The sequence below is a fragment of the Coffea eugenioides genome, unplaced genomic scaffold (assembly GCF_003713205.1).
Source record: "Coffea eugenioides isolate CCC68of unplaced genomic scaffold, Ceug_1.0 ScVebR1_66;HRSCAF=323, whole genome shotgun sequence".
Classification (NCBI taxonomy): domain Eukaryota; kingdom Viridiplantae; phylum Streptophyta; class Magnoliopsida; order Gentianales; family Rubiaceae; genus Coffea; species Coffea eugenioides.
This window is the reverse complement of record NW_020864529.1, coordinates 139,599-152,567: the sequence shown is the minus strand read 5'-3', so window position 1 is coordinate 152,567 and position 12,969 is coordinate 139,599. Positions and strand designations below refer to the sequence as shown.

Sequence of the window (12,969 nt, the reverse complement as noted above, 5' to 3'; positions counted from 1 at the left end):
CTCTAGGCACCTCCTCTCTGAGCACCTCCCCTAGATGCACTCGAAAACCGTCCACCTCCAGCCCCACGACCGGATTTAGTAGGTGGCATGTTCCGATCACTCCGCGCTGACCCTTGGGCTCCACTAGGTACCCCTTTCCGTTTTGCGTGGAAATTTCTCACTTGTGCCCTGGCAGTTTTTATCCTTTGGGTCTTCTCCAAAACCTCCGTAAACGTATTAATTTGGGCCGCCGCCAAGGCCTCTTGTATCTCCACATTGAGCCCTTGCACAAATCTCCGTACTCTTCTTTGCTCCGTAGCTATCAGTTCAGGAGCAAATTTTGATAATTTCGTAAACTGAGTCTCATACTCAGCTACACTAGAAGTTCCCTGTCGAAACTTAATAAACTCATCCTCTCTCTTCTCCTGGACGATAGGAGGAAGGTATTTCTCATTGAACTCCCGTACAAAGTTTAACCAGGTTCACGCAGTTCCTTCTCTTTCCCATTTGGCCCTAATTACATTCCACCAAGCCCTGGCTGGACCTTCAAACTGGAAAACAGCGAATTGTACTTGCCTCTCCTCTGTATAGTTTAAAGCGGCAAAGATGTTGATCATGGCCTCTAGCCATTTCTCGGCTCCTTCCGGGTCTGCTCCTCCCAAGAACTTAGGTGGGAAGAACTTCTGAAATCTCTCTAAGGCCCTATCTTGCCCCATATTGGGGTCTCTAGGTTGATTTACAGGGGCTTGACCCTGTTGTTCCACTAAACGGGCCAAAATATTAGTCATTTGTTGGATTGCGGTTGCCACTTGATCTCCCCCTACAGCCTGGGGTTCAGGTTGTGGGTCAATCGTTGCCTCTCTCTCCTCTCTCGGTTCTTGCACCGGCTCCTGTGCTTGTCTACCCCCACGGCCCCGACTAGGACCGCGTCCTCGGTTAGTTCCCCTGGCTTGACTTCTTCTACCCTCCATGTTTTGGATTTAACCAACTATGGACATATAAACAAAGTAAGGTATGGCTCGTATCGCACGTTGGAAAAGGATAAACAGAGGCAATAAAACACATAATAAACAAGTTCTTTATATACATAGCAAATAAGTTACATATACATGCCAACCTAGGCAAGTCAAAGGCTATACTAGCCAAGGAACATAGAACAAAAGAAACCCTATTTACATCCACCGTGACACGTCAAAGTCAAAAACAAAAGAAAACGTGTCGTCCAACTATGTTCCTAACTACCCCACAAAAACCTCCTCAATCCTCGATCCTAACAAGTCGTCTGGCTAGACGCCGATCCAACAGACTCTGAGGATGCACTCGGCTCCTCCTCCGGGTCCTCCTCAGGATCCTCCTCAGGAGCACCAGGAACGTCAGGGGCTACAGGCACTTGACCCTCTTCGGCCAAGTCCTGAATCACATCATCCACCAGTGCCTCGCACTCAGTCAGGATATGGCCAGTCCGGTCTCTGATATCCTCAACTACTCGCATAAGGCGTCCAGTCGTCGCCTGAGCCTGCTCGTGGAAAGCATCAGTCCGCTGCTGCTCCTCCAAAATCGAGGCCTCCAGCTCTCGGATCCGGGCTCCCTGGTCTCGGAGAGTAGCCTGGAGACGCTCTATCTCCGAATGGCACCTACGATTGGCGCTACCCAATCGTCTCCGCTCGTCGTCCACTGCAAGCACTACCCGATCAGGATAGGAGTAGGACTTCCAGCAGTCGCAGCGTCAGATCTTGCGCGCTGGGGACCACCGCTACACTGGCCCACCGGGGTTCTCCTGATACGTGATCACGCGACAGACGGACCCCTCCAGATGTGGCTCGTCAATAGGAGCGTCAGTAGGTATGTCAGTAGGTACGGGCTGAGACAGCCCAACACGCCCAGATGCATCAGTACCCGCCATTACCTAGGTTTGCAAATAACATTGCAAAGTAAGTATAGGAGACGTAGAAAACAAGGCTAAAGGCTAAACTCAAGAATAAAACCCTAACCTATCGTGTCAAGCACTCAATCTATCCAAATCAATTCACAACCTAGGCTTTGATACCACCTGTGACGACCCCACCTCCCCCTACGGCATACCAAAGGGTTCGGCGGACCGCCTGCCCAGCTCTCGCAAGGACTCACTCACTCGTATCACGTGCATACATCCATGGACCATAAATAACATCGCAATTCAAGCTTATAATTTACCTTGATGCACAATCAAGATACAAAACCTCAATATACCCAAACTGGTTCAAAGTGTATACAATCCAGATACAAAACATTCTATTCGAGTAATAGTGCGAGTACAAGTCAAAAGTCAAAACAACTAGACTACGCTAGTCTTTACATGCCCCACGCCTCGCTCGTACCCCTGTAAGGAAAACAAAACTAACGGAGTGAGCCAAAGCTCAGTGAAGTTCCAAATATCAAATTGGCCATCAAACAAAGTAATAACAGTGTAATAGTGAAATAGCGAGCAAACAAGTCCAATCAAAGAGATAATACTTCAGGTAATCAAGAATATATGGATCATATTCACATGTAAGGATACAGTGGCTCATGTCTCGGCTCCATCCCAGCTTGATCGATTGGTAGTTGACACTCCGTCAACTTTCAAGTAATAACTAGTCCAGAAAGAAAACCCCACTTCACGCCAGTCTCCGTCCACCGATCAACCCCCTTATCCGGGCCCGCACGCCACATGAAACACGGGTGGTAATATTCGAGTATACCAATTAGCCGAGAAGATAACACTCCACTCGACATTACTAGTTACCCAGGGTTTGTTATCTAATCGACCAGGCCCTTGCCGGCTCGACTCGATTAACTAGCCACAGGGTTTCTGGAATTCCAGGCAAGATATAATTCATACACATGTAAAGCAAGTCAATTGAAATCGATGAACAAGTACAAGTCTCATTAGGGCAAGTGCGATAAAGTACACCCTTGCCCTGTCAAATCACTTATATATCATGTAATCACATTTGTCAAAGAGAAATCACAAATATCAAGTTCAATCAGATATTTGGAAGCACTCACCAAAAGTAGTGCATCTAGTGTTCGCGTCGGGGTGGTACTCCGGGTTTGGAGTCCAAATCTGCGATAAAACTTGATTTAAGAACTTTGAAAATCAACTAAGGTTCGAAACTTAGACGTTTCGTTCAATAAGAATCAAGAAATTGAAATTCACTTGGAGAATAGTCGTGAAACGGTTGCTCGCTTTTCAAACTGAAAATTTTGTTAGATGTATACTTGGAAATAACTTTTGAGTCGAAAGTGCAAGGAAAACGGATTTATAGTGATTATTATCGCTTTTCCTAAGGGTACAAGTTCGGCTAGGTTCTAACGTATAACCCTCGATAACCAAAGTAGCAAAAGTTCTAGATGGTTCAAGTGATATTCATTTATCAACTTTACCCAAGTCGCAAGTGTATTTCTCTTGTCCTCGAGCGTAAATTTGGGCAGCATGCCCTTTGTATTTTCCTATTTCCAGCCATTTATGGCTTCATTATTTTCCTCATTCAAACCCAAAGGTACACACACCACAATCTAATTTCAATAGCCATTCAATAGGCTCAAGACAATACAAGGACAAAAATCAAACTAATAACAAGTGCGGAAATGAAATTTAACAAGAGACAGATTTGACGGGTTTTTGCGGAATGGACACATCCGAGGCTACGCTTATCGGATTGAGGTAAAACTTATACCGTTTCGAAGCTAAGACAAAGGCCTACAACTTTAATGAAGACCACTTAGTCCAAATTCCAGTGTAACCTAGTCAAATTCCCAATTCTCAGAACCAAATTCCAACTAATCGGCTAGTTAACCGTACTACCTTTAAATGGCCATATCTTAGGTTACCAAAGTCCATTTAAGGTGTTCTTTGAGGCGTCAAAAATTTAAGACAGAGTAATAAAACTTTCATGTTTTGGAAAATGGCTAAATCAGCACGGATCATAGTGAATAGACACGGTCAACTAGATGAACTGTCTAAAACGGATCACTGGAAACATCCCAGGGCAGCGAGGGTATTTTGGTCTTTTCACAGGCTACATTGCTCCGATTGGGCTGAAATTTTGTAGAAAACCATAAAACATCATTCTGTACAACTTGCATGTTTTATGCCAAGCCTAATTCGGCCTCTAACATAGTGCACTAAAACCGGACAGAACTGAAGCATACAATTCCAGAAATCTGAAAATTTTCATTTTCAAAGGAAACTTTCTTCATTTCTTGCCTCAATCACCACCACAACCTCTTATATAAACTTAGATACAACATATACTATCCATAGAGCAAGTATAGGCAGAAATTCCTTCAAACCCTAACTCATATAACTCAAGAAAACATACCCTATATCTACCCAAATCATTATAATAACTATCATCCACCACAAATTTAAGGTGCTATGCCAAATTAAACAAGATCAAGAGTAAGAAATGGGGAAATCAGCATTATTACCTTGCTAAAGTGACTACGAAGAGAAACCCTAACTTTTCCTTCCAAAATTTCACCAACACACCACTAACTAAACACTCAAGGAAGGTTTTAATCGGTTTAGTTTCTTGTTTCCTCACTTAATACACTCAAACTCAAGATGGAATGGTGCAGCTCTCCCTTGGTTTTTCTCTCCCTCTCTCTCAGCCAAAGCAGCAGAAAAATGAAGAAGAAAGGCAGCTCCAAGGTGATAAGAAGGCAAGACAATTGGTCTTGGTCAAGGCCTTTAGTTGGCCAACAAGTGTCACTCCAATTTCCACATATTTTTTTGTTTCTTCTCCTTGCAATTTTGGTCAACATTTTCGTCCAAAGCAAGCTGGAAATGAGGGGATATTTTGCTCAAATTTTAATGAGCTTGTATGGTAAGAAAGTGGTGATCAAGTGGTGTGTTCAATCGGTAGTGCACGGTACACGTCGGTTCGCACCGTTTTTCCTTAAATCACACGTACTAGGGTTTTTACTTCCTATTCACTAACTTTTTATCATTGCTTCTAATCACATATTATTTCTCACCTAAAAGTCACTTTTAAACACCAAATTTGATCCTTACTCCATACCGGATAATTACACTACGGATACACGAAAAATCCTATTTCACTTCGAATTGAAATCGGAAAGGAAAACCCTAATTTCCTATGATCATTGGCACTTTTCTAGGGTGATTGAGTAGTAGGATAGTGTAGAATAATAATTGCCAAATAATTTTCAAATAAAAGGGAATTTTCAAGAAATATATATGAAATTTGCAAGTCCTCACAGCTTATGATAATAATCTTACGAATCAGTTGCTATTTCAGCTGCAACAAGCCCGTGAAAGACTTCAGCATTCATTGGTTATTGAAAAGGGTTTTTGGAAGCAGAAAGTAAGAATGAAATGGCTATCTGATGGTGATAGGAATACCAAGTTCTTTCATTTAGCTGTAGCAGAGAGGAGGAGAAAGGCTATCATTCATCGGATTAGGAAATCTAATGGAGATTGGATAAAGGCAAAGTCGCAAAATTGCACTAAAGTATTAACCTTTTTCCAACACTTATTCATGGAGGAGAGTGGTCCTACATCAAATGACATTCCACATGTTATCCCTAGGACAGTTACTGATCAAGAAAATTTGCTGTTGACAGAGATTCCTTCATTCCAAGAAGTAAAGAGTGTAATTTTTTCAATGGATAAGAGAGTGCTGCGGGTCTAGATGGATTTACAAGGAAGTTCTTCACTTTTGCATGGGATGTAATTGCCAAGGATGTTCATATGGTAGTAGTTAGTTTTTTCTATGGTGAGGAGTTGCCAAGGAACATTATTACAGCTACCTCAATTGTCTTACTCCCAAAAGTTCAAAGCTTGCAAGATTTCACACAATATAGGCCGATAAGTTTGTGTAATTTTATCAACAATGTTCTTTCTAAAATTTTATCGGAGAGATTAGCTAAGGTTTTTCCTCAGATTATTTCTCCACAACAGAGTAGTTTTGTTCACAGAAGGCAAATTTCAAATAATTTTCTATTAGCTCAAGAGTTGTTGTCTAACATCAAGAAACCAAACCGTGGAGGGAATGTGGTGATAATCAAGTTGGATATAATGAAGGTGTATGATAGAGTGTCCTGGTGCTTTCTTTTGCAGGTGCTTTGGCATTTTGGGTTTAGTGAGACTTGGATTGATATAATTTGGAGGTTGATTTCGAATGTCTGGCTCTCGGTAATTGTTAATCGCTTGCCACAAGGTTTTTTTAAGTCCAAACGTGGTTTGAGATAGGGAGACCCTATTTTTCCAGCTTCGTTCGTTATTGTAGCTGAAGTTTTATCCAGGTCTCTGAATGCTTTTATCTATCCAGAGACGATTTATCCCTTTCAAAGTACCTGTTCGCTCATTCTAGTTAAGATGCTTCAAGGGTCTTTTGCATGTCCTTGGAGGTTACAAAGGGAGTTTGAAGAGCTGCTTAAGTTTAAGCATCTTTTTCGAGTGATATCGCATTGCTATAGGGAGGCAAATAAACCAGCTAATTGGCTTGCAAACTTTGGTGCTGACTTCAAATGAGAAAGCTTATTTGATAGGTTTATGGAATTGCCAAAAATGGTTTGTGGAAATGTCAAATTGGATAGATTAGGGTTTCCTAGTTTTCGAAGAAGGGTCTGCTGATGTTCTTTGTATTTCTGAATTCCTTGTATGTTTTTGATCTTTAATAAATTGGGGCTGGCATCCCAACCTCGCATTCATCGAAAAAAATGCTAAGTATGAATTGCTTAATTGTCTGAATTGAAATTATATGAAGTTATACCCTAAATGGCTCCATTATGTTTATACCTTATCGGAGAATTATAGTTCACCATTTTTCTTTTATTGATCAATCAGAATATCGAAATCTTGACTTATAGGGCATTGTGAAATTGGGCGTCTGCTTGGCTACCTTCTTAGTTAGATATATATATTAGGTTGAGTACTCAGAAACTAATAACAGCTTCCTCCTGTGATTAGGATATGAAATGACTATTGATTTTCAAATGCTAAGCATGAATTGCTTAATTGTGTGAATTGAAATTATACTCTAAATAGTTCAATTATGTTCACGTCTTATTAGAGAACTATAATTCACCTCGCATATTGACCAATCAAAGTATCAAAATCTTGACTTATAGGACATTGTGAGATTAGCCGTCTACTTGGCTGCCCTTTTAAGTGGGTTTATATACTAGATTGAGTGCTCAGAAACTGACAAGGATTAGTTCTGTGACTAGGAAATGAAAGGTTTTCATGTATCATATAGAATGAAATATTAGCTTATCATCTATCGGGAATTGATTATTTGCCACTCATATGAAAAATAATAATTGTGCATTATGTAAATTTCTATATATGATATTGTATGTTATGACAAATGAATGATTACCAAAAATACTAAATATAACGCATACTAATCCACAAGGATAGTCGAGGATCCTTGACCCGCAATTTTATTTGCTCACCTTACATTACCAATTGTTTTGCAGATTTAAATAGCTACGAGCTTATTAAGATTAGTTGAAGTGAGGAATGAGCAGACCTTTGGATCAAACGGACATGCAAAATGTTTATGCTATCAAAAATTTATCTAGACTATATTACCTTCCCTATAATGCAGCAAGTGACAAGTTTTATACACACTAGGACACGAAATTTTACGCTTTTGCTAAATTTTTACTTAACTTCTAGAATTTTTAAAGTTCAAATTTTATACAAATTTTCAATTCTTGATTTAGTTAAAACAAGATGCCATGCATGTTTAAGGGATTTTATTTTCTTTAAATGCATAGCGTGTTACAACTTACATTCCATTTTTGAGACGGCGGTTTATTCACTTCAACGACACTCCTCAACACTCCCCCCCCCCCCCCCCCCCCCCCCCTTCAAAAAAAAAAAAAAGAAGCTCTAGGCCCACAAACACACGAAAGGCAATCTCCCAAAGACTGATGGCAGAAGCAAAGAAAGCAAATGATAATTTTCTCTTCCTGTAACCACAAAGGGATATATGAAAAGATTTCTAGTCAGAACCCATTAAAACAGCGTTGAAGCTGTAACATAGAAACTACATCGAGAAAACAAAGAAATGGCAGGCTGACAATCATTATTCAAATACAAAATACATATACGCTCTAGACCACCTTAATTACGCTACCAAAATACATTCCAAAATTAAACTTTTCTGTCGACCAGTCAACTATTGCACGGCAGAATGAAGAAATTGTAAAACATAGCAGCTTTCCAATCAAGGATAGACTTCGAAGCAAGATACAGGACCAAACAGTTGCCAAAGCCAAGCGAAGCAAATTGACAACCCCCGTCTGCAAACATTGTTGAAATTGGATCATAAGGAACTGAGGATATGCTATAAAGGTGGTGGTAAATGCTGAAAATACTTGGTGCATATGTACCTTTAATATTAAACATGCAACTGCAGCAATCAAAAGCAACATCCTTAAATGGGAGCAATTTCAAGATGTTTATAATTTTATTCTCCACAATCTTTGCAATTTGGATTAGATGAGAAAATTTGGATACCACAATGCAAAAACTCAACCTCAATGTCCCTCAATTTATGATTGAGCAAGAAACTCGACTTCTAATGCACAAATCGAAAGTCTCAATGGCTCTCGTAGGGCCACTTCAAGCGTGCAGCACAACTGAACCTAACAACTAGTAGAGTGCATTCCTCAGCAAAACAATTATTGGAGCGGTGACTCTCAACAAACAAAGGGAATAAGACAAATCATTTAATCCAACTGAGCTGACCCAAATGTAGACAATCCTAGTGAGATTATTTTCCCAATATGCCAGGAAGTTCTTATACAGCTATTAAATAAATAATTGATGGCACTGCCCAAGAGATCTGGGCCTGCACATTAAATAATCATCAATAGGCCTTAATTAACATGATAATAGAGCTAATCAATAATTTGCTCAAATTCTCCATTATAATCCACATACTTCTGGAGAAGACAAAAAAGAAGAAAAGCTCTGCTCCAACAGCAAAAATTGCAGTAGTGTAACATCTCAGGCGTAGACAAAATCTATACAGTTATTACAAACAGCTGCGCATGCTGGAGTACATGTTTGAATTTGTGCAGTGAAATGCTTCCCTTGAAGTACAGAGGCATACCTTGAATTCATAAACCATGAAATTCGCTAGGCATCACTTGTCTGGATGACTCCGTTTAGCCCTGCGACGCAAATGGTTTGAATGGCCATGTCGATTGGAATGTTTTGTTTTTTTCCTGCAATATGTTGGTAAAAACAAGGAAATTCAATAAAATATAAATTAAAAGACTATGAAGTACAATGAGTCATCGAGGCATTTGTTTCCCCCACAAAAACAAAACGATAAAAAATTGACAAATCAAGAAGTAGGCTAAGACTAACCAGCAAATAGCTGAACAGATTTTAAATCCAGCTATTATGGGTAAAGCCAACAGAGCGGAAGCCTAACCAATAAAAGTTGAGCAAGTTAAAATCCAATCGGATACTAGTTGAATGAAACAAAATTTAGAAACTATGAAGAAATAGCAACTGCAAGACAAGGTTGCTTAAAAGAAAAAAGAAAGAGAAAAGTAAATAAAACATACAATAAACCACACTAGCTCTTTCGTGGCAAGAGGTCTTGTAAGATCATGCATCTGCAGCTTTTCTTGGACAGTGCCCTGAACCTACAAACCACATGGCCGTAGACTGTCAATTGCAAATCATTTTCATTAGCACATGTGCATATGCAGAAATACAGAAAAAGGCCTTCTTTTCATTTTATGTTGCAGACAGAAGTCACTAAATTCAAAGAAAATCAGGTTAGTTCAAGGTGGCCTCCCCAAAGAAACCTCCATGAGGTCTCTGTAAAACCTCCTGTACTAGATGCAGTTGCTTCAACAAAGTTGGTCATGCCTTTGAACTGCAATGCCAGTTTCTTTAATTGTCCTTTGGAGGTGGAATTCAAAAGTTAGGGGATAACTAGCTAATGATGCAAGGAAAAATAAGTGCATCTTCGGGAAGATATGGGCTGCTGAAAAAGAGAAAAATATGGTAAAGATGTAACTTTCAAATACACGACTAAAATAGAACTCCGGAGATTTGAATTGAGTTACAAATTCAATGATCTCTGATCAGTTATTCTGAAATCAAATCACCATCAAATTCCATAAACCTTTGGTACCTTTTAAAGTTGCCAACCTATCATCTTGAAAATTGTGAAATTAAGCTTTAAAGACTAAGAAAAGAAAGTGTCAGAACCAATAAAATGCTTATACAATATTAAGTGTGATGAGGAAGGTCATTGTAATTTCAGCAAACCATCAAAAGGCCCTTGTAAAAAATGACAAAACTTGAGAGATATTCTTATAGCTCGATCTACAACACGATCTAATATGGAATCTTAAAGGATTTGCAGTTCACACGGTCTTACAAATCTGCTATGCTGCTAAACAGTTACTGCACCCTGGTTGATATTCATGACACCATCTCTCTCTCTCTTTCTCTCTCACACACACATGCACACCTCAAACACACACTCTCTCACAGACACATACAGATGCGCACACAACATATTCTTGGGATTCTTTCTCTCAGAGATACCTCAGACCTGTTAAAACCAGTGGAAGACCACCTAATAAAATACTAGTATACATGCCTAACACATCAAACTTAATCAAATGAGATAACTATTTTGGGGTTATAACTATTTAGGACTTGTTAAGAGACAACCTAACAGTTTCATGTTCAAGCAATGTGGCTTCAATTTTTTTTTTCTCCTTAAATTTTGGAGGCAAGAGTGTCAGTTTTGCCAATCAAGAATCAACAAAGTATACACCAAGAGAGAGAATCTCTAAAATGCATCACAAGGAACAAAGTCCAAGTATCTATAAAGCAGTAGCTATACTAGGCCATATACCAAAAATCATCATTGTGAAACCTTCAACAACCAAGTTCCACATTTCTTTTGTCAACTCAAATTTCTTCAAGACTATACCATGTCTTAACAGTTGAAACAATCAGATTCAAAAGATCAAGGAAAACCAGTTCGTATATTCCTAGCCCCATATCCAATAGATTAACTGCAGATACAAGGAGTTTCAGTTGGTTATTATTGGAGTTGGCCCTCCTGGCTTTAGATTCCTACCAACAAGATTCATAATGAATGCTTCTAGTACTCTATGGTATAATTCCAGGTAATCTGAATCAAACTTCAAGTTCTCTGCCTCTCTCTCTCCTTTTCAGAAAGCAGCTACATTTAAGTAGCTCATTTCAAGGATCTATGAAGGCTCCATAATCCAAGTTGGTCTTTCGAGCTCCTTCATCCACCTTCCCAACTGTCTAAAACATTCAGTAGCCAAAACTTAAAATACATCAAAGGCAAATATAAACCAAAATTGAAATGTCTCTACTGAAGATAAATAGCGTAACTTAAGCTCACTGTCACATTTCAACATACGAGAAGCAAATTTCAACCCATTCTTCCACAAGCAAGTTTATCAGACCTTTACCAACCTTTTCAGTTATCTTTCATTTGTTGTCATCAAGATCACTCAGTTATAACTCAAAAAACAGCACTGCATAAATTTAGCAAACCACCCTAATTATCAATGATCCTTCAAGTCATATCATGATTAAGAATTTCTTCCAACCAAAAAATGCACAAACCCCAGACACAAGTGCTTTACTGCAGTATGACACAGATTCTCCTTGAAAGCAACACTAGAAACACCACCATAAAGACCAAAGTAAAATTTAATTGTAAGACATCAAACACTAAATAAGTAGCTACAGCTATCATTAACTCATTCATCAACCTATCATGATGTCAGAATACATTCATAAGGAAACATCAGTGGACAGACATGACAGGAAAGGAGATGCATTTAATGGTGTTGACTGAATATGTGGGCCAGAATGCATCAACATATAGTGGTAGCATAAAGTGCAATCACCAGATGAAAACATATTAAACACCAAAGAAACTTACACTGAAAAGGCAAAATTTTGGATAATATTTGAATGGAATATCTACCCTACATGTCCAATTAAGTAACTAATCAATACGATCTAGGCTCACATAATTAAGATAAAAGATGCTTAAACAGAAAAGGGAACTTTTTGATAAAATACTTTCAAGTAACTAACCATAGGGTCGCAGGATAACCTAAACTTGGCAACATAAAATAGGAATGACATCAACACAATCAGAATATGGAAGTTCACATCAATGAATGCTCGAAATATAAAATGACATCAATGCAAGTAGACTCTGAAAATTCAATAACTAACTACCAGAATTGCAAACAGAAAAATTCAGAAATCAAGAAATAATCACCTGATGATGATAAGTACTGGCAGACTCAAGAAACTTTCCATAAACATGAAAAGCTTGCTCAGTATAAGGCTTCAGGACAACTCGTACATTATCAACATGGGGTCTTGCTGCAGTGGCAACTTGGTCAATATATGGTTTGCTGTACTTCTTAATTTCCTGCAAAATATTCCAGAATACTAAAGCATGGCAACTTTCTTTATCTTTTGTTTATTTATTCTTGATTTTTGTTTTTCAAGGCAGTGCAATCAGCTTTCTGGTGTTTATATATGTGCTTTCCTATAGTTTTGAAATCTGGTTCAGCTGGGACTATCAGGAATTGGGCAGGTCTTTTCTTCCCCAAAGGAATGGGGTAAATTAAGCCTGCCAAGTTGAGATGTTTTACCTGAAAATAAGGATCTGCGAGTTCTTGAACTTTTATAACATGTGGCATTGCTGCAATTTTAGATGATTCATAAATCTCCAGCGCTTTTGTACTTAGTGACTGCACATGTGGTTCAGCTTTAGTGACTAGGATCAGCCACTGCTCTTTTATGACCGGGATCCATTTCTACAAATTTCATGACAAAAGAAAAGAAAAGGTATATCAAGAATTTTATTACTAGGCCAAAGACAATTTAGTCTTCGATTCATGATTACTACAAAGCTTATCCTTCTCCCAGCAGCAGTTACAAATTTAATA

The 12,969-nt window shown here is 38.9% G+C and overlaps 1 protein-coding gene across 2 annotated transcripts in view; it reads right to left on the bottom strand.

Moving 5' to 3' along the window:
* Positions 1 to 7,922: 7,922 nt before the first annotated feature.
* Positions 7,923 to 12,969, bottom strand: part of LOC113758725 — a 40,797-nt gene continuing 35,750 nt past the window's right edge. For both annotated transcript variants that reach the window (XM_027301455.1, XM_027301456.1), the window contains exons 9-14: positions 12,673 to 12,837; positions 12,291 to 12,446; positions 9,559 to 9,639; positions 9,356 to 9,417; positions 9,096 to 9,210; positions 7,923 to 8,280 (exon numbers count right to left, since the gene is read on the bottom strand). In XM_027301455.1, coding sequence (XP_027157256.1) covers positions 9,129 to 9,210; positions 9,356 to 9,417; positions 9,559 to 9,639; positions 12,291 to 12,446; positions 12,673 to 12,837 — 546 coding nt within the window. In that variant the 3' untranslated portion in view covers positions 7,923 to 8,280; positions 9,096 to 9,128. The remainder of the gene's footprint in view (positions 8,281 to 9,095; positions 9,211 to 9,355; positions 9,418 to 9,558; positions 9,640 to 12,290; positions 12,447 to 12,672; positions 12,838 to 12,969) is intronic.